The 23,138-nt window shown below is 32.1% G+C and overlaps 1 protein-coding gene across 1 annotated transcript in view; it reads left to right on the top strand.

The window, feature by feature from the left end:
* LOC107441908 (uncharacterized) overlaps nucleotides 1-23,138 on the top strand; it is a 195,311-nt gene that overhangs the window by 82,865 nt on the left and 89,308 nt on the right. The window contains exons 33-42 of the mRNA XM_087160784.1: nucleotides 334-431; nucleotides 2,611-2,795; nucleotides 4,379-4,494; nucleotides 7,680-7,792; nucleotides 9,717-9,905; nucleotides 13,895-14,082; nucleotides 17,071-17,201; nucleotides 19,215-19,327; nucleotides 21,005-21,151; nucleotides 22,637-22,838. Of these exons, the coding sequence (XP_087016910.1) occupies nucleotides 334-431; nucleotides 2,611-2,795; nucleotides 4,379-4,494; nucleotides 7,680-7,792; nucleotides 9,717-9,905; nucleotides 13,895-14,082; nucleotides 17,071-17,201; nucleotides 19,215-19,327; nucleotides 21,005-21,151; nucleotides 22,637-22,838 (1,482 nt within the window). The remainder of the gene's footprint in view (nucleotides 1-333; nucleotides 432-2,610; nucleotides 2,796-4,378; nucleotides 4,495-7,679; nucleotides 7,793-9,716; nucleotides 9,906-13,894; nucleotides 14,083-17,070; nucleotides 17,202-19,214; nucleotides 19,328-21,004; nucleotides 21,152-22,636; nucleotides 22,839-23,138) is intronic.

The raw sequence follows: 23,138 nt of genomic DNA, 5'->3' as shown, positions 1-23,138 counted from the left end.
AGTTGCGAAATCAGACACAAAAACTTACTCTCTCTCAATAAACATACTTTTTTTCCGATGGGTTTGGATTACTGATCCCCAAAATATAGGTAATAGCTGCAACCTGAGAAATATGATCCCTATAGTTTGATCAGGAGAGCGATACAAAATTTGGACCTCTTAATGCTAATTTTACTTTTTGTGTATTTCACCATATCTCGAGAACTTTTTCAGCGAAAATGAAAATGCACAAAATTATAAAATTCTTTTATCTGAAGAAAATTTCATGCGAAAAACATCTTTCAGCAAATATTTATTTTTTTTTATGTTATATATTATATTTTTTTCTTGTAGATGCAGAATTCTTAACATGCGGTCTACTAAATAAAAACATCAGCAGCTTTTATAGATGGTTCTCTCATTCCTCAGGCTTAAAGAATACGATACAGCAAGTAAGGTCGTTTAGCTACCTCTTAACTCTTAGTCAATGTCTGCTCATTAATATTAATAATTACAATACGAAAATTAGATATAGATTATTGATGAGGATGAATATCATCTGGCCTGTTGTCGCGTCCTGATTTCATCAAATTTTACACTTTTTTTTCAGAGTGCAATTTTCCACACAACCAATATTTGAATAATAGGATTTTCAATATTCAGTCAAAAATATTCAAGTGGGTGTAAACTAATAATTTTAGAGATGCCAACTGCTTCGCTTTCTGCGAAACTTTTCATAAATTAGTAGTAGCCGTGTTGGTTCAGGCATCACCTCCTCCATCAGAAAGCCTCCACGCGGGATTTTATTAGTAGTCTACGCAGATTATTTAAAAAGTGAACCAGTTGTGCGCATGAAGCCAAATTCTATTTTAAAAGTACTTGAGAAAAATTTATCATATATATTTGAGAATTGAATCTGTAGTGGTTGACAAGTAAATAAGACAAACCAATCATATTCATAAATTAAACAAATTTTTAGGCATATATTTACTACCACTTTCTAATTTTATTAGATTTTCTATTAAATGGCTCTTTCGTTAACTGGTTTACCTTCATAGTGGTCTGATCTGCGTATAAAAAACCGTGTAGAGGCTTTCAGTTATAGGAGGCGTTGGTTCAAGGGATAGGGCCCTGTCTTCTGATTGTTGCTAGCTTCCAGGTTCGAATCTTATCAATGGCTGGACGATATGAATTCTGTTCTCAGCTTCATCGACCTCGGTGTTGACCTTTTGAATTATTTACTAGTTGTCCTCTTTGAAAAAAAAAATTTTTCAGGAGTATTTATTAATCAGGGCAAATAATACTAAGTTTTCGCATCAATGCGAGCATGTTTAATGTAACAAAATTGTCTTTGCCTTCACTTCGATTTTAGTAAAACTAATATACATTACAGTTTAGAGTATACTTATCTGATTTTTGTTTTAAATTAAATAATCATAAATAAAATAAGGAAAGGAATTATAAGCCCCTCCCTCTAATAAATCCGTTATAAAATAGTTCAGATACCACTTGTTTTGTTCCTACCCTCATATTGATCACTCTGAAAATGTCACTTACCTGATTCATCCACTAACCTTTTCTAATGTTTGAATTATTAATTTGCTGTGACGAGTTAAAGAACTCTTTTTTTAAGCTTTATGTAATTTAAAGTGCAAGTATTGCAACTACCCTTTTTTAACCCTATCTGGATCAGCAAGTTTCCATTCAAAATTTAATGTCAGGCCGGACATTAGCAAGTGCGAACTCAAACTGCGTATTCTAAATATAAGATGTGACATAACTTCAGCTCTCTGTCGTGTTTAAGAAACATTCTCTATGTTGTAGAGAAATAGGGACATTTAGTATTCACTCGAGTAAATATGAAATTGTATAAAAACTGTAGAGAGAAGTCGATTGCAGATTTAATATCACTGATGTGAAAATATCCAAGATCCGTTCAAAAATCTCATGCTACAGAAGAAAAAATAATAAAACTAAACAGAAGGAAAAATTTGGCAATTTACTTGGCTCTTTATTTGTGATATTCACTTGAATTAGCATAGAAAACGATCCAGTTTGAACTTTAGAATAGAATTTCTGATTCCTAATTAAAACAATAAGAAAACAAAAATATCGTTCAAATGATGAAATTCTCTTTTATTCACAACTCAATGAGTATTTATGGGATCTCTCTGGTCCCATATCTCAAAAATAAACTCACCAACTTGATGCATAACAAAATTAGAAGTGAGAAAGAGAATTCTAAAAAGATTATCAAACAGAAGCGGTCGCCATAGCAACGCATGCAATGACAACGCATGTGCTCTGCTTACTACTACGCTTGAATACAGTTGAAAAGTGTGATGACGTACAAATAAGGTGCGCACGCCGTCAAACCCAAAACAACACCCATTTTGCCAATGGGTAAAACTTGTTCCCTAGTGTTTTCATTTTATTACAATTTTATTACAATACTTTTTCAACAACTGCACGTCTCGTGTAAAAGTTTGAAATTTTTGAAAGGAAAATCTTTAGTCATTTTCTAAATTAAAAACAATTAAAAAAGCGTAATTTTTGCCACAGCTTGAAAAAAAAAGATGCGTGAAATATGTTCAAATTAATATCATATTTATTGTCTATGTATTTTATTAGTTCACAGAGGAAGCGGCAAAAGATGAACGATGCAAGCATTCTTGGAACTGGTTACTTCCCTTAGTGGATGACTTGGAAAACTTTTATTTGAGAATTTCTATGGATCTGTCTGAGTCTGACGTTCAAAATATAAAAAATTGCTTACAAAATATGAAGCAAAGCGTATTGCTACAGAGTATAGAAACGTAGGTAAAACATTTGTTTGAATTTTAATTGGAAAATTCTTTTAAATTTTAAAAATCTCCTGACTTGTTATCAAACTCCTGCTGGGTGATATCGGAATTTTTAAAAATATCGATATTTTACGATGTATCACGATATTTTTTAATTAAACTTATCCTTTTCTGTTGCTCGGAACAATATTTTTGTGAACCAATAGAAAAACAATTCACTAGCTATTAAAAAAATATAAAAAATCAATGAGCAATTATTAAAAAAGAACAACGATGTCTCTAACTCTAGTACAAAGTTGCCATGGTGACGGATCAGCTTGTTTGAGAAATAAAAGCGACCTGTGCGCAATGCTGAGTCGCAATTACGACATCAATCACGGAATTATAGAGCCTTAACAGCAGTTACGAGTATGTCTTACATTAAGTATAAAAATATGTCAATAGATATGCCAAGCGATGCTTATAGTGAGTTAGGTATTGTATTCGATATATATCGGTACGATAATGATCCCAATATTATCGTGTTCAATAAATATGGCTGTTGATTGAGTCATGTGATTGATATTTCTCATAGGGTATGGTACTCAGGATAAATCGTATGAATAGATGTTATTTTATTTCCTTACCAGCGTTAAGCAAGCTGATCCATATAAGATTTGGGGTTGTATCGTAGCAATTCTGAACCCAACCCAGAATACAAGGACACTTTTTGATCAAGCATTAGTACACAATCACAAATGAGTGAAACTGGGCCTGAATTCCTGGTACATAGAGAGGAAAACAACGAAAAATTCTCATTTGTTTGCTCGAAATCGAATAACCAATGATCCGTCTACCTTTGGGATATTTTTGATACTATGATTGTAGGGAACCGGGAGCAGTATATGAAATGGTCAGTTCGAATTTCAAACTTGAGCCTTCTCATAAGAAGGCAGGCACTGTATTCGGAATGCTAGAGGCATTTTTAAATACTTAAAAAAATTTTTGTCTGAATGTATAAGTTTTTAAAGAACATATAGCTTTATATACATACATATACACTTGTCTGCTCTTTTGAAGGTAAAACTTAAGACCAAAAACATGTGACCAAAGCGTATTACATTTATAATTTGAAGTGTATTATCGCCTTCGTCCAACCAACTCCCTACGTAACAGGGAAGTAAGGACGCTTAGTATAACTTAAGCAAATTTTATAAAATCCTGGTTAAGAATATATTATTGAATCACATAAAAACTGTAGCTGGTGGAGGGAAACATATTGCAGATTTGGTATCAAAAGCTCAAAAATATCCACACAAAAGATCTCATGGAACAGAAAAAATATATAGATATTGAACTCCAATGTTATTTACATGTGAATTTAGCATTTATTAACGAAATTTCAAACTGTTTTGACGGAAAACTTTGGCCCCATGATCTATATTACCTATATTTGCATGCATTTAGTAGAACCGAAGCTAGTTGCCTCAGAGAACGGTCATTTTGATTTTAACCACCCTTTATACTCATTTCTAAGTGTAAATCTAAGTGTATTAATTGATATCACCTGTAGAAAACTTTACTTAGTTATTTATTAATAGTCTGCTTTATTTCAGACATGCAAACATTATGCAGAAGGCAGCAAAGTTTATGATGTCCCTTGGTACACCAACTGGACAATTTAAAGAAATTAAGCAGCAGCTTCTTAAAAAGATATCTCAACATTTGCCAGGTAAACACAACAACTAAACAGATTTAACACCTGCACAATTATGCTGAATATGACGCGGTATACCATAAAATAGTTTTGAAGAAAAATAGTTTTTCTGGTGAATGAGCCCTTACAAAATAGGACGTGGATTAAAGAGATTGCGAACCCTAACTTTTAAAAATTAATTCGGTTTGGTTTAACACGTTCACGCCTAGAAAAGTGAAAATACTGGTACGGGAAAAGAGAAAATACTGGTAGAAGAACTATTTCAATATTAGATAATATTCGGGAGGAGTTAATCTATTCTAAACAATACCAATTCACTGTAAAGTAATTTATTAAGGCGAAGAAGCAATTCAATATAAAAATTGCATCCGTTAAAAATAATTGGTAGTTATGGATTTTTATTATTCTCGGAAAAAAACTAAAAAATGAAATTTATTGTTAGCAGTTTTTACTCCGGTGCGCTGCCAAGATGAGACAATCTAGCACCCCGGCGGAACGTGTTAAGCCTCTACTCAGTTTTTTTATAGGTAGTCCGATCAAACCACTGTGAAGGATATCCACTTTCCGAACGAGTCACTTAATACAAAATCTAGTTAAAATAAGAAAGTGGTAGCATATATATCACTAAAAATTTACGAATATTATTGGTTTGCCTTATTCACTTGTCAACCACTACAGATTCAATTCTCAAATATATATGATGAATTTCTCTCAATTACTTTTATATAAGGTTTTAGGTTCATGCGCACAACTGGTTTACTTTTTAAACAGTCTGCGCGGACTACTTATAAAAGACCGTGTGGAGGCTTTTTGATGTAGGAGGTGATGGTTAAGGAGGAAAGGACCGAATGCTTTGAAAGTAAATGTTGTTGAATGATATCATAGCACCCTGAAGTTTTTTAATAATCTTCAAACAAAATCATAAAATCATCAGTGTCAATAATCAGTGCAAAAGTATTCAAAAGTAGTTACTAAATTGAGACAGAGGAAGTCTTAATTTAGATCAAAATAAGTAAAAAAAAATTTTTTGTTTAGAATTTCTATAATTTATGGTTATGAAATACAGCATGAAACATCAGTGGCTTTCTCTGCGTTAAAGGTAAAATTTTCCAAACTCTGCTCACTTCCAAGCAATAATTTTTCAAATTTGCACTTATTCAGTCTACCCTAAAGTAATGGAAGAAACACTTTCATTTTTTGACATTTTTTTTAAATTTCTCAAGAAATAATCAGAGGATTATCTTGTAACTTATTTCGTGATTTTTCATACTTTGCGATAAAATTTAAAGCTTTCAGAGGTTTGAGGGGCCGACAATAAATTGCGAAAGAAAACTAGTATATTTGAACACCCTATGCCAGAAAAACGAGCAATAAACTTGTAACTTGTATCGATTATTTTTATTGTTATTTGCAACAACTGCATAAAATTTCTTAATTCCAGCTTAAATATTTATATAAATATGGACATTTTTGTAAAATAAAATGAAAATTGTCTTTCGTTTTTCGGAGCAATTTAAAATCAAATATAAAAATTTCGTATTGAAATTTAAAAAACGTTCTCTTAAAACTACGCAAGATATGAGTATTTAAAGTTGTTCTTTTGTACAGCCCATGAGCGAAAAAAAAATCGAAGCTTAAATTTCAAATTAAAGAATCCAATTGTTTTAAAATTAAAATAAAATTAAAAAAAGAAATTTCTTACCTTTAGATTATTTATCACTATTATCACTTTAGATTATTTATCACATTAAGGTAAATTTTTTTAATTTTGTTTCACTGTTGTTGTTTTTATTATGTTTGAAACCAAGAATTTTACCATCGGTCTGCAATTGGGACGTTTATTTCCTCTGCTGGAGCATCACCTCCTACATCAGAAAGCCTCCATACTGTTTCTTATAAGTAGTCCGCGCAGATTATTTAAAAAGCGAACCAGTTGTGCGCATGAATCCAAATTCTATTTTAAAAGTACTAGAGTGAAATTTATCATAGATATATGAGAATTGAATCTGTAGTGGTTGACAAGTAAATAAAACAAACCAATTATATTCATAAATGAAACAAATTTTTAGACATATATTTGCTACCACTTTCTAATTTTTAATAGATTTCATATTAAATGGTTCTTTCACTAAATGGTTTGCCTTCACAGTGGTCTGTTCGGACTACCTACAAAAAACCGTGTGGAAGCTTTCAGTTATAGGAAGCGTTGGCTGGAGTGGGAGCCATGGAAATGTTGAAATTCGCTTGATATTGACATTTTTGTTTAGAATTCAGACACAAAAAAGTTTCTGCTTTTTTTAACACGTTGAATGCCATGGGGGTCACCTATGACTGGCATTGAGTTTGTTCGTAGCACCACGGGAGTCACCAGTGAAGTCAAGATTAATAGTAACACATAATTCAAGTAAATGTTTAATTTTTTTATATTATTATCGTTACTAAAATGGTTTGAAGAAATTAATGCAATATAGAATACACAAAATTAGTTTTATCTATGCACACAGAGATACCAACTTGCACCGGACAGTGAATAAATATTTTCAAGTGGTAGTTTATTAATTGTGATTCTTGGTTTAATAAATTCAATTTAGTAGATTTTTACCCACCACTATTTCTAAACAATTCGTAGGCTTATATAATTCACCACATTTTTGGGTACAAATGCTAAATCTTTTAAAAAAAACTAGCAAAATCAGTCTAATATTTGCAAATTTAGTTCGTAGTTATTAACAGTTTGGCCAGACGGGCATGCCAAGTAAAATTAGCTTGGCATTCAATGTGTTAATTGTAAATTTTACTGCCGAAATATTTAGTGATAATTTGTTATCTTAACCCCCCACCCACGGTCTATGGAAAGAAGCATTTTCCATTTGCAAAGCAGAGATGCCAATTTGCTCCGGACAGCAAATATATATTTTAAAGTGGTAGTTTATCAGTTGTGTTTCTTGGTTTAATAAATTTAATTTAGTAGATTTTTGTCCACCACTATATCTAAATAATTCGTAGGCTTATATAATTCACCATCTATTGTACATAAGTCATGCTATACCTGTTAAAAAGCAAGCAGAAATAGGCAAATATTTGCAAAATTTACTTTGAAGTTATTTACCGTCTTTATAATTATTTTGGCTTGTCCGGAGTAGTTGGCATCAATGGCAAAGGGATAATCGAAATTTAAATTATAAACTTGTATTTTGCAGCATACTTTAAGATACCTGACCTAGTACAGAATCAAACATCTTACTCGTCTCCAGATGAATTAGACCAAGAACTAATGGATGCCCTTAAAGACACAGCGATTAATTTTAACTTGGTAAGTAAATTAAACTTTAAAATTCACTCAAATTTTTATTTATTAAAATTTATACCGAAAGTTAAGAGTGGTAATAAAATTTCACCGCATTTCTTGCAGAAAAGAAAATACAAACTTATTTTATGCTGTTGAATTGTAAATGGCTGATTCTAATATGCAGGATTCCTAATTTCAAACACAGAGAAAATATGTAAAAATTAAAAACAGCATTTTATTTGATTTTGTAACCGTTGTTGAACAACCGACCCAATTTTGGATTTACTACCAATGTTCAACTCTGTAGCTTTATAATTTTGAACCTAATCCAGAAGACAAGTGAACTCTTCGACCAAGTAGACTTTTTGATGGAACTAACGCACATTAGCGTTACATGGAAAGGATAACCACGAAAATCTCCCGCTGTTTTCCTGACTGTAAGGGGACTCTAACCAATGATCCGTGTACCACTGAGGATATTTTACGTCAGCACTGTAGACGTTGCAAGCCGGGTGTGGAATTTGTATCGATCAGGCATCGCTGGGATTCGAACTAGGTTCACCTCATTAGAAGGCAAATGCTCTATCCCCTGAGACGACACGACTCTAAAAGCTGCATCAACAAAGTTCAAGGTTTACAGACAGATTCCCTGCTTCAACTATTGAGACTATATCATCCATGGAGCAGAGCCCACTCTAAGCATTCGCCTCATTGTTAAATGTGATAAAATCGTAAATTCGGCGAATGGTTTGGAGAAAGTATTGGCGAATGGTTTTTTTCTATCGAAAATAAAAATATTTTTCCCCTTAATCTTTGAAAAGAAACCAGTGAAAAAGAAATTTTTTTAACAAACCCTGTATTTTTTTATTCGATTACAGTAATTAAGTGGAAGCAAGATACATATTATTATCCAAAAATTTATACAGAAAATATGCTTTCACGTGACAATAACATATACAATAACGTGACAATATCGTGGCAATATCGTGGCAATAACATAATGTTGTTTCAGATTCATCCTTACATTTACTGCTCTAATAATTTGCAAAATAATTTAATTTTTAATAAATTTGTATTTTTATTTAAAGTTATCTACGGAAAAAAAATCAATCATAAAAAATTTTTAAGATTTACCTTTGGCTAAGAATTTTGAAATTGGACTAATAGTACTTTTGATATTTGATTAATTTTCCGTTGGCTAATAATTTGAAATGCTTAATGAGGCCCTGCATGGAGTTATAAAAACTGTATAGTCCCATGATATAGCATTATATAGTCTCATAAATGATATAGTCCTACTTCTACCGACATGATATCATCCAGATTGTGTCCTTCCTTAAGAAGACCGCCATAACAGGGAAGAAACTTTTCATCGTAAATTCTTTTTCACCTCCATAATTAATTTGAAATGTATAGTATATAAAAAGGTGAGATAAGATAAACCTAGAGTAAGCCATAAAATTTCAAATACTGAATTTTCAAAATATCAAAATGAAATTAAATTATGAGAAGATAACGCAATAGAGAAGTTCTCTGCCAATAATTGGTTTGCATTTTGATATTTTAAAAAAAAATTCAACAACTCAAACTTTATGACTTACTCTAGACTTGCTAAAACTAAATTTTTCTGTACTTCTGCGTATTTACTGTCGCCGCTACTAATTAGTTGTAAAATCTTATATGGGACCTTCAAACCATGGAAATTGCATCTAAGAACTTAAAAACTCAATGAACACATCAAAAGGTATTGAAATTGTAACTTTTTATTTTTCCTGAAAATGAAAGCAGAATTTATTTTTCATGTTATATATTAGAATTCATTATCAAAAAACTATAATTAACTTGAAGCAACGATTATAAACAACTATCAACATCCGCAAAGATCTGAAGTATATGTCTTTTGCATCAGTAAAAGAGTCCATAAACGTAATTTTTCATTTATTTTCAGCTCAGGCGGCAAGGTTTCTCTGCGGAAATGTTTTGGAATAAAATTTGCAAGAAACAAAGATATTCAGGATCGTTTTACCCATCGTCTGCAACTTTGTACTCACGATCCAAAATGAAGGAAATATTGTGCAAGAGCGACAACATCGAAAAGGTTCTTAGTTATTTAGAGAAAGAAGATATAAAAAATAAAGTAAGTTAAATCAATTTCCAATTATTGTACTATATCACACCGTAGTCTATTGAATACTTAATTATTAGTCACTCAGATTGTATGGTGATTTGAGACTTTACCTACCATGGCATGGGCCGGTGTATTTATTTCTTGTACTATTCAACCCAAAATAGCATCACTATAAACGAACTGAAAATCTTTTTAGTACATGTGGATGTTAAAAGCGATGAACTAGATCATTTATTTTTCTGGAATTTGAAAACGATAATAAATTACAAAACGATGGGTGATCTAGTTGAGCCTTCGTTATTGTTGTATTTTTTAAGTTATCTAGTTACGCCACCAATGTTTTTCAGTTTTTGATTTGTTATTAAGTATGATGTTTATTATTTGGTTATAAGCGATAAGCAGAGAGCGCGCCGCACTTTACTATACGCAGTACTCAATACTTTTTATTTGGTAGAACTGTTATGTTTAAGACTATTAAAAAGCTGTTAAGTTCTTAACGATAGTATTGGTAGTTTTTTTCAAACACATTTGTATTTTAATTATGTTTTAGTTCATGCATTAATATTTTCAGTAGCGTTTTTAATCAGTTCTAGTTCGTGTTTTAACAGTGATTACTTCAAAGTTTGTATATTTTTAAAAATTTACCATCTCACTGAAGCAATTTTTAGGTCGCGGTAAGTCAAACTATATCAGGTTTGGATATTTTATTCCATTGCACTTTCTTCGATCAAGCCTTAGTGGTTTCGAATCCATTCTAAAGTAATATTGTTTTGGAGACCGAAGCACGTTTGGGGAGTCTGGTGATATGGCCAGAGAATTACTATCACTAATTTTCCTCCTCGCTAAACTAGACTACTGCTGTACTTGTATGCGGCAGTATTACCTTCTGATTATCATAGAGATAAACCCGAGACCATCTCCAATAACCTATTAAAGCAACCCTAGTAAGAGGTTTACAAGAAAACGAACACAAACATTTTTATTGAAATATAAGTGAAATAACGCGCGTATGGCTAATAAAATGGCTTTTGAGGTAAATATTACTTGTTTTGGATATTTTCTGCAAAAAGGGAATTTAACACGTTGAATGCCAAGCTAATTTAAAAGGTTTAGCATGACGTGTCTTGCTTGCTTTATTAAGAAAAAACTGGGCAACTGGGTCGCGCAGCGGCTTCTATCCCATACATCATGAAATTAAATACATTGTGGTAAAAACATTTTGAATTTAGCAACATTGGTGTAGCTACAAAAAGCACGACGTATCTTTTTTTGCTTTTATTATCCAAAAACTGGGCACCTGGGCCGTGCAGCGGCTATATCCCATATATCATGAAAATTAATTTAAACATTGTATAAAAACATTTTGTGATGAGCAACATTATGGTAATGAAGTATCTTCATCATCATCAATATTTATTTATCTGGGCGCCTGGGGCCGTTAGCGGCCTTTTTTCCCATTCATCTTGAATTGTGATCTTTAGGGTGGTTCTTTCTGGTAGATTGGAATGCGATTAAATAATAACGTATCTTACTTTACTTTACTTTATTTATAAAAAATTGGGCACCTGGGCCGCGCAGCGGCCCCTATCCCATACATCTAGAAATTTACATAAGTTTAAAGTAATAACATTTTGAATTTAGCAGTCGATGTGGTAGCTAATACAAAATTACAAGCACTTTGCATGGGTAAATAAACATTTGAATATCGAAACTAAATTTACACATATAAATAAAAACATAATTTGAAATATATATACATAGGCTGACATAGATAAATATGGTAGATATAACATTTGAATATCAAATCTAAATTGACACATATAAATATAAACATAATTTGAAAGTAACATATTTACATTGTGGTAGCAATAAAAAAATCAAGCAGTTTGCTTGTGAAATAGTAAAACAATGAAATTTTCAATATGACAAATTGGCGCTTTTACATAACATTCGAAATGTTGATTCTAGACTTACATTAAAAATAAAGATAAAACATGATTTGATATGTACAATAATTGATTTTTGAAAAATGAAAGACATAATTGATGAATAATAACGTATCTAAAAAAGTGATGAATTATATGAGCCTACGAATTGTTTAGAAATAGTGGTGAATAAAAATCTACTAAATAGAATTTATTAAACCAAAAATCACAATTAATAAACTACTACTTGAAAATATTTATTCGCTGTCCGGTGCAAGTTGGCATCGCTGTGTATATAAATAAAACAATTTCTGTGTGCTCTATATTGCATTAATTTCTTCAAACCATTTTAATAACGATAATAATATTAAAAAAATTAAAAATTTACGCGAATTATGTGTTTCTAATAATCTTGGCTTCGCCGGTCACCGGTGACCCCCATGGCATTCAACGTGTTAAAACAACCCTAGTAAGACGTTTTCAAGAAAACTGACACAAGCATTTTTTTTAAATATAAGTGAAATAGCGTGCGTATGGCTAATAAAATGGTTTTTGAGGAAAATATTGCTTTTTTACTTGTTTCGGATATTTTCTGGTAGAAGGGAAATTAACACTCTTTATAGTCTGGTCACTGCAAGAAGACAATTACAGTGCAAATCATGGCATGAATTCTTTACGAAAAAAAAATGACAGCTCGTAGCAACGTTTTAGGGAAAGTTTACTGAAAGTGGGGAGAGGGTGCTTTAGTATAATAACGATTCTTCAACACAATTGCTGACCTGCCAACTACTACGCTTTTTGAAAAATATTTTATCGAGTGGTAGACATTTAAAAAACAAAGCTTTCAGAATTTTTGAAAATTTTGATCAACATTTTAAAAGCCTCACCGCGAGAGAGCTGGGAGTTGCATATGAAATCTTAAGTCATTTATACGTAGTGGAGTGGAAAATAAGTTTGAATGAATAAAAACTAATTCATTAAAACATAAACTTCGCTACCACTAGAATAAAATTTTGCAAAAAGCGTCGAAAGATGACATTCCCACATCGAAATAAAGTCTCCGGAAGTCAAACGCGTTCTTATGGTGGCTAGACTATGCTGATAACTTTTTTTATTCAAGTACCATTTATTTGAAATCAGAAACTAATAATATAGATGGATAGCTTATGTAGCGTTAAAATTGCCCTTACTTTAGCATAAACACAATTCTGTTTCGCAGCTGAAAGGTATGGAATGCTCTTTCTATATTTATTTATAAAAAATTGAGCACCTGGGCCGCGCAGAAGCATCACCTCCTACATCAAAAAGCCTCCACACGGTCTTTTATAAGTAGTCCGCGCAAACTATTTAAAAAGTGAACCAGTTGTGCGCAAGAACCCAAAACCTTTTATAAAAGTAATTGAGAGAAATTCATCATATATATTTGAGAATTGAATCTGTAGTGGTTGACAAGTGAATAAGGCAAACCATTAATATTCATAAATAAAACAAATTTTTAGACACATATTTGCTACCACTTTCTTATTTTAACTAGATTTTGTATTAAGTGACTCGTTCGGAAAGTGGATATCTTTCACAGTGGTCTGATCGGACTACCTGCAAAAAACCGTGTGGAGGCTTTCAGTTATAGGAGGCGTTGGCAGAAGGCCCATATCCCATATCATGAAATAGAATAAAAAGTTAAAATAAAAGACAGTTTGAGTTCAGCAGTCTATGGAGTGGCTGTTACAGGGAGACAAGCACCTTGCTTGCATAACTGAAAGAAAATGAAAATAATAAGAGCAACTTACTGTAGTATGGAATGCTCGTGCACTCTTAATTTTAGTTGTTCCTCAGTATTTACGAAATATCTCACTAGATGGCGGGAGTTCACGTCTGTTTCAAAACATTGAAAAATTCAAACACTTCTTTCCATAATCCATAGACATTCTCTAATTAAACAGACTGTATTTTCAGTAAGAGACTGCATTCTAATTAACAGACAGTATTCTAATTAAACAGACTGTATTTTAATTAAACAAACTGTATTTTCCCCACCAAAAATAATTATATTACGTTTTTTTTTTCTTTCAGATACGTGAATCTCAAGAGAGGGACTTTTTCTCTGGCTTATGGCTACAAAACTTAATTGGTTCTTCTGGTGTTTTGATTGACGTTGTGAGAAAGTTAGGTTCATTTCTGAGTGAAATTAAAATTCAAAGTATATATGATGTATTCCAGCTCTTTACGAAACCACAAGTCATACAGAATGTAGCTGATAGGTTAGTTTGTATATATATATTTTTTTACTTCTAATCTCCAAATTTCTTATTGTGAGAAAGTGACTAATCACAAATAAATAAAAATATGATAGCCTTTTTCTTCGTTACATGTATAGACAGCTCACATTTTAACTACTTCCTCAATATTAGAGAGTCATGTTAGGATAATATCAAATTTAAGTTAGAATTTTCACGTGAATTATAAAGGCGTGATTCTACACCTTTATTGTGATGTCAATTCTCTGAAAAATTTTAACATTTTGCAAACATTTTAATATTTATAATTTAATATTTATAATTTAATATTTAATAAATTTAATGTTTAATAATTTTAATATTTATTATAGAAATACAAAAAACGTAAAATATTATTAATTTTAACAATAATTTTAAACTTTAACAAGAAATTTGTAGAAATTGTTATGGTATAGTTACCAACATTTTTGGCATTGAGGTAAACTAAAAAATTTTTAAAAGTGTATGTAGTCATATTTTTATTTACTTTTTTCGCTTGTTATAGTTTTTTTTATTTATTCATAATTTTTTTAATTAGCTAGCCACACATACTTTTATGCCCATTAGAATCAATTAATGACTTCATCGCAAAAACGTTTGGTTCAAAAAACAAGCATTTTTTATAAACATATTCGTATAAACTTTTTCAAACAATTATTTGGTTATTTTGTCAATTTTATATAACTTTTTTGCATGATTATTACATATCTGGACTTATAAACGTATTTAGCTTACCTCAATTCCAAAACAGTGGTAACTATGTAATTATGTAGCGTAATTTTTCACAGTGAACCAAAAACATTATATGTGAATTCAGGGGTCAACAATAAACAATATCACGTGGATCGATTGAAATCCTTAAGTGATCGAGTTGATTAATAATGAGAGTTTCCTGACGTCATGGTATGCTTTCCTCAACACTATTCGGCAGCTATTGGGGTAATTCGTCCCATTCCTTTGTCAGTGCAAGAATAAGGGCGTCCTAGTTTATTGCAGGGCATTCTCGATCAGCAACAATCCTCTCCAAAGAATTTTACACGTTTTCAATGGGATTCAAATCTAGAAAACCGGATAACCACACTAGACGTTGAATATTCTCGCTCCGTGTTCTTTCCAGCGACTTTTCGATAACATGCTACGTTGTGGTTGTTGTTGTTGTAGTTCATTTACGTAGCACTAGAGCTGTACAATGGGCTTTGCATTGTCATCCATAATAACAAATTTATCACCGATAGTGCCACGAAACAAATGAATATGTGGCAGCAGAATCTCATTAATGCAGCCTTGGACAGTCATAGTCACAATTATTATCGTAATGCTTTTAAGTTTACAGTCATACTTTTAAGTTCACAATTAAGTAGCACAGTTTTTATCGTAATGCGTCACTTATCATAATGCCAGTCTATACCATGACACTATATGTACGATATCAGTCCCGTTCCTGTATGTTTGCTCATCTATTCGCAATACAAATCGCACGCCAGATCATTTGGTGTCGTCAATCAGACGAGAGACTTAATCTACTCTCCTCCGAGAATAGTACGCAAGTCCAGTCCTCTTCGCTCCAACAGCGATGCTGTAGACACCATTGCAAATGGGCGCAACGGTGACATCTGGGCAATGGTATGCACACAAAAGCTCGGCGGACACATAGTTCTCCTGCTTGCAAGCATCTGGCTGCGGTGTTTCGGGAGATTCGCTCTCCAGTAACAGCATGAAACTGATTTGCAACCTGACTGGCTATACTGCGCTGCTTTTTGTTAATAACACTATGTACCTGCCCTCTGCAGGCGACGTGCAGGGATCGCGACCTCCTCCGTGACGCCTGCTACACTTTCCAGTTGCTTGAACTGATTTTCAAAGCCTTGAAACAACACGGTGGCTGACTCTTTGGCAACATCTGTTATTTTTCAGTCTTCGATCCTCTTAATAATACTGCAACACGCAAAATCATCTAAATTACGTCGGGAAGGCTTATCGAAAATTGCAATTTCGTCAATCGATTCTTTCTCGTTTTGAACAACAACACTTAGTGAGCGTCAAATCCCTTATATCTCTTATCAACACTTGTCATATGTGACAAATCAGTTCGACAACCCTAAGTTTGAAAACGCAAAACAAGTCTTATTGTATCTCACACTTATGCTACTTTACATATTTTACTACCTTCAATTTCTTGATTGCTCTCGTTTGCTATTATCATCCGTCCTGAGCAATTGTCCAGCAATGCATTAGTTACCAAAAAAATGCAATGAATTTTACATTAAATTTTTTATATAATATTACAGATTATTATATAAATAATTTAATGTAATGTATAAATAACTTAATTTAATTATTTATATAATATTACAGATAATTATTTAATAATATGATTGTGTGCGGTGATGGGTTAAAATTGACTGTTAAAGTGGCATAGATATCTAACTTCTCGATGGTGATTACTTTGGATTGATGTTAACCAACACCTCCTAGAAGAGAGAAGGCTTCAGCATGAACTGATTTAGTAGTCCGACGTATCGAACATAAATTGCGCAGTGGTGGGGAAAATAAGAAAGATGCCACTACATTAGAACTACTAAAGGATCAAATTTCTTGTTCGTGGTAATCTGTGCTGAGACCTTCTCTCTACTAGAAAGAATTGTGTTAAGTCGTTCATATTTAAAGATAAACTATTCAGCTCTTGTTTAAGGAGAGTTTTTTTTTAAAGAAGATAAAAAGATCTACAAACTTGCTCGCTTTTGTTAAAGTGCAAGTGTATACTGATTACCCATACATACATTAAAAAGAAAAGTCGCATTGGATTCATGTAATTATATTATTTCATTCCAAAATAACTTTTAGTTTCTATTTAACGCAAAACGTTTGTCAAAAAATAAAAAATACAAAAAAACGCTGAAGGGAAATTCGTGCTCAGTATATTTAAAAAGATTTTTTTTTCTTCAACAGTAATTAATGTACTATTTGTTTCAGCTTTGAGAAGCTCACTGATGTCTTTGAACCCATATTTCCTGACAGTTCTTTAACCGAAACATTACATCAAATAAAGGATGGATTAAAAGCATTTAAATCTCTTTCACAACTTGCAAATTTTAGTTTTCTTTGTAAGTATTAATTTTACAAATTGTCTACTTTCTTTACGACAGTCCATACTTATTAAACAATTATCCCAAAGGAAATTATCACAATACTTGCCATCTTTGGCAACCGGCTTGGTCATCTTTCAAAATTATCTTGTTGTACAAGATAATTTTGAAAGATGGCCTATTAACTTTAATCATAACCAAGGCGAATACACTGCACATTTGTACTTAAATATTCTAATCCTACAACCATTACCGCAATCCTAACACCTTAACTAGTTTTGAACAAAATATAAATAAAAAAATTTCACAATATACCTGTGGCCCGCGTGGAAGTACTTTGATTGGGAATAACGAGGGCAATGGTAATAAACTTTAAAAATTCTGAATTGGGCATACCAGAAAAACGTATACAGGACAGTGGCAAATAACCTTAAAAACATAAGTGAGAGTATACAGGGCAAATGTATACAGGGCAAATGTATACCAGGCAGTGGCACGTAATCTTAAAAAAACATCAGTGAGAGTATACCGGACAAATGTATACCGTGCAGAGACACTTGATCTTAAAAACCTCATTGAGAGTACACCGGACAAATATATACCGTGTGCAGTAGCACTTTACCTTAAAAAGAATCAGTAAGAGTATACCGGTCAAATGTATACCGTGCAGTGGCACCTTACCTTAAAAAAACATCATTGAGAGTATACCGGGCAAAGTGTATACCGTGCAGTAGTACTTTACCTTAAAAACATAAGTGAGAGTATACAGGGCAAATGTATACCAGGCAGTGGCACGTAATCTTAAAAAAACATCAATGAGAGTATACCGGACAAATGTATACCGTGCAGAGACAGTTGATCTTAAAAACTCAATGAGACTACACCGGACAAATATACACCGTGGGCAGTGACACTTTACCTTAAAAATATCAATAACAATATACCGGGCAAATGTATACCATGCAGTAGCACTTTACCTTAAAAAAAACATTATTGAGAGTATACCGGGCAAGTGTATACCGTGAAGTGGCACTTAATCTTAAAAAAAACATTAGTATAGGGTTAATCGGGCCCTTGATTAATCAGATTATTAAAAATAATTAATAGTGATTAATTATAATGGCAGGTGTTCGATTTCGCGGAAGAATGTAACGGTATCATCAACGGCCTCTTTTACCAAAAAAGTGCCATCTATTGTATACTGCCTGCCTTAAAAAGATTGAAACACACTTTAATTTTTTTATTTAAAATATAAATTGCGAAAGTGTTCGAAATAAGGTATGATTTAAGATTATATCGGTGGATTTGTCTTATAATTATTTTTCAAAGAATTACAAGAAATTTAAAAATAAATTAAGGAAATGCGATATTTATGCCATTTCACAAATAAGATTCCATATGAAAAAGATGAACTAATGCAGTATATTTTCTACTACTACTGAAAAGATTTCAATAATTTTTAAAGATAATTTTAGCAGCAGTTTTCAAAAATCTCTCGTTTCGGGCTTTTACCGGAAAAAAGTGTTGGTAACTCATGGTTTTTATGTAAAGGCGGGGTAAAGTCCGAAATAGAATCATATTAAAGCATACTTCGTTTTGTTACCAAGTTACTTTGGAAATTTCGATCCTCTGCATAGGTGATGGCACCCCCGCTTCGGTAGCCCGACGACCTGCACGCGAAGTGGAACACTTTGCTGTAGAACAATTTAACGAGGACCAATACCGCATACCCTCTGTCCCTACGCAGACTGATCCAAGTGGTCACCCACCCGCACACTGACCGCAGCCAGTGACGCTTGACTTCTGCGATCTGCTGGGAACCGTGTCTTAACGATCAGTCCACTGCGGGACGAGCACAGTGCTGAATCAGTTTAAAATATGTAAACATGGCTACTAAGTTCATTACGACTAAGTTAAATTGCAAAAAAAAAATTCATTTTGCGCATTAAACTTTTATTTAGTTTTAATTTTGAATTTATTTAAGCAATTATTTCCCTTTAATTATTAATGGCAATCTGTTCTTTATTTTAGATGATCCTCAAGACATGTTTCGATATGATGTGGAACAGATATTACTCACTGAACTCATGGTTGACCCTAAGCTCGTGTCCAAATTTGTGGAATCTAAAATTGACTTAAAACAGGTTAACGATATCTTTTATTTGTATCTGTTTACTTCTTATCAAACAAAAATGTTTTGTTTTCTGCTTAGAAACAAAGCCTCACTTTGTAATTACTTCGCTTATACACAGTAGCCACAGTTGACAGAAAAAGATCGAAGAAAGAAAAAGCTTTAGCTGAGTCTTAAATACCTGAAAGTATTTGCCAATTAATTAATTATGTAAAAACTTCCTAATATAGTTCTTAAAATTAAATAGAAAATAAAACTTTTAATACTTCCAACAACTTTATGAAACTTGTATCAGCAGTTTTAAAATTTTTCACATTGTGGCTACCCTCTTATATCAGTTAGTATTTATGCATGCAACATTTATAAAGTTTTTAAATTATAAGAGCAAAAACATTCATTTGTACAGTGCGTAAAAAAACGGACCACCCTAAATAACTTTTGATCTAATGATCAGATCTTCACGTTCTAAGACTCATTCTTTATGGTTAGAGGGGGGACCTCAAATATTATGCTAATGAATTAGTGTAGATGATATTTTAAGTTACGAAATTGGATACAAACACGCATTTTCATTAAATAAACATTTTTTTCCCGATGTATTCTGGTTACTGACCCGCAAAATATAGGTAGAAGCTGCAATCTGGGAAATATGGTCCCCATAGTTTGGTCAGGAGGGCGGTCTAAAGTTAGGAACCCTTAATGTTAAATTTACTATTAGCGTATATCGCAATATCTCAAGAACTTTTTAAGCGAAGTGAAAATCTTTGCACAAACTTATAAATTTTGTTTATCCAAAGATGCAAAAAAATTTATTTTAGTATATAGTTATTATTTTTTATCATTTTATTTATTAATAGTCGAAAAAAAATTTGAATTGTAAGATATACAATTTTTTGCATCATTTTAAAATTTTATTTGCATCATTTTAAATTTTTATTTTAATTTTACATGGCAAAATATAAAAATTGAGTGAAATCGGTGGAATAGCTAATGAGAAATTGAATTTTGAACATACGACTTCCTTAAAATTCAGACTTTTGCCAGAAATCCGAATCCGTCAGAAAAAAAGGTAAGTTTATTGAGAAAAATAAGATTTTGTGTCTGATTTCGTCACTTAAAATATCGTCTGCACTAATTAATTTGCATATTTGAGGTCACTCCTGGAACCATTAAGATTGAGTCCTGGAAGATCTGATCATTAGATCAAAAGTTATTCAGACAATTGTATATGTAGGCATGTAAACATGTACGTGATAATCTTTATAAACGTTCAAACAAAAAATACACTAAACTAAGAGTATCATTTTGAAAATAAACGATCTTTAGCTTTCCAAACAAAATTAATTTCAGATTTAAAATTCCCTCACCGTAAATTAGGTATGATTAAGTACTTGTATAAGTACAACAAAAAAATTTACTCCCAGTCTCGTTACTCTCCATGTTTTAAAAATACTGTTTCAGTAACTAATAACCGCAACTAAAAAGGGAAATTCCGAACTAACTTATTTTAACGATAATTTAAATATAACGTTTTTGAAATAATATTTTTATTATATAAATGATTAAGAAATGTATTATGAATATTAATAAAAAACATTTAAATATCTTAAATTATGTTTGAAATACTTGTGAATAATATATCTAAAAATGTAGGCCTAGTATTCATGTAACATTATATTATATATTTTAGGCAAAGATGATACCTGATTCAGACAAAGTTTCATTTTGCAAAGGACCTAGTGACGATAGCATTTTGTGCATACTTTCTAACTACAACAAAACTACACTATCCGCAGAACACTTGCAGGATTTAGTATTTCAAAGATTTCTCTATTCGGTATGGCACTCGTTTTTCCGATAATTTTTTATCCAATTATTATTCATGTGTTAAGTTTCAAACGAAAATTTAGCTATTTTTTAAACTTAACAAGTTTTATATAAACAGAATTAAAACATTTTTGAGGGTTTTATAGTAAATGCCTAAAACATTGCTTATTTGTTTATTTGAATTGAAGGACGTATTAAAATATTATGATTAGCCACATTTTTCAAATTGGTCTAGAAAGCGTTTTTGGTGAAAAACGCCAAAAATTCCACGTAGACAAAAAAAAAAAAAAAAAAAAAAAAAAAAGATTTTGAGCCAAGTTGGCTCAGGGGATACAGCATTCGCCTTCCAATGAGGCGCACCGGATTCGAACCCCAGTCGATACGAATTCCGCATCCGGCTTGCTTCCGAAAGCCAAACTGATCGCTAGGTAACAAAGTAAGACGGGATATTATCTTTATGTAAATAATTTTTTCCATAGTTTTTCCTAAAGAACACTAAAGGCTCATGTGACTAAAGGCTCAATAACTTTAATGTGAAGAAGGGTCTTTTCTGGATTTGAGGAAGAGTATGACATTGGTTTTCTTCCAGTCTTTGCATTTAGAATTTAGATGATCGTAGCATATTATCACGTTGAGCGCCGAGTCAGTCATCGGTGGCTGACACTGGACTTTCCATTTAGGCCGCGTCAACCACAGGTGGCTGACACTGAAATTACATTTAGGCCGCGTCAACCACCAGTGGCTGACACTGACCTTTCACATAGGCCGTGAAAAACAGCTGGCTGATAGCGTATAACATGATATAAAACTATAAAATTTACCAGGGGTGAAAGCGAGACGGAAAAGAGGAAAGGCTGGTAGTAAAACCATTTCAGTTATAGCTAGTTTTGGGGAGGAGTTTACTTATTCTTTTTTTAAATTTTTCAACAATATCTACTTTATCTTGGAAAAGAAGCAGTTTTTTATATATGCCAGAATTATAAAAAAAATCTTGATAGTTACAGATATTTCATTTTTTTTTCGAAAAAAATGCTGGAATGAAATGTTTTACGTACCAGGTTTTTCTCTTTTCCGTCTTGCTATATAAGGGCTTTCACCCATGAAATTTACACTCTTTTATGGAATAGCGGAAAATTTATTCAAAATTTACTTAATTATTGTGATTCTTGGATTAATAAATTCAATTTAGTAGATTTTTATTACCACTATTTTTAAGCAATTCGTATGCATATACACTTCACCACTTTTATCAGATGTGTTATGCTAAACCTTTTATAAACTAGCAAAATCTGCCTGTATTTGCTAATTTAGTTTGTAGTTATTTACCGTGTGGCCAGATGAGCAAGCCATGTAAAATTAGCGTGGCATTCAGCGCGTTATAATATATGTGATAAATATGTGTATATTACTTTAGTGATATAGTATGGATTCTTAATTTCGTTGTTAAGTGACCGATTACAATATTAAAAATTATTTTGCTTTCATTTATTTCCAGTTTGGAACCCTAGGCATAGAAGGTGTTTTAAAAGAAGCTGAGGTAGATGCACAGGAGGCATCCAAAACACTGAGCATTCTATCTAATGCTCCTGCAATAGTAAACAAACTGACATCTCACTTGGAAACAGTCACTGAAGTTATGATTCCCGAAGTAAAACTACTTTTCCGACAACTAGAAGAAGGAACCGATTGGATAGCTAGTTAGTTTGCTTTTCATTACACAACAATTATCTTTATTTTAATAATATCTCTGTGCTTTATTCAACCTGCCTACCAACTTGTACGGTGGTTGAAAAAGATTTTACAAAGTGGTGGTAAAATAAAAATTATGTTTGGAAGAGTTTTCTAAAAACAAAACTATTAAGACATCTACGGTTATGCCAACTCCACTTTCCGCAAAAGTTTTAAAAAATTGTAAGCAAATTAAATAGTAAAACTTGTAGAATAAGGATAATTACGCATACTCATTAAAAGTACCAACACGAGATAACTCAACGCCT

Source organism: Parasteatoda tepidariorum, chromosome 4 (assembly GCF_982258835.1).
Source record: "Parasteatoda tepidariorum strain Cologne lab strain chromosome 4, Ptep-v5.0, whole genome shotgun sequence".
NCBI lineage: Eukaryota > Metazoa > Arthropoda > Arachnida > Araneae > Theridiidae > Parasteatoda > Parasteatoda tepidariorum.
This window is presented reverse-complemented; position numbering and strand designations above follow the sequence as displayed.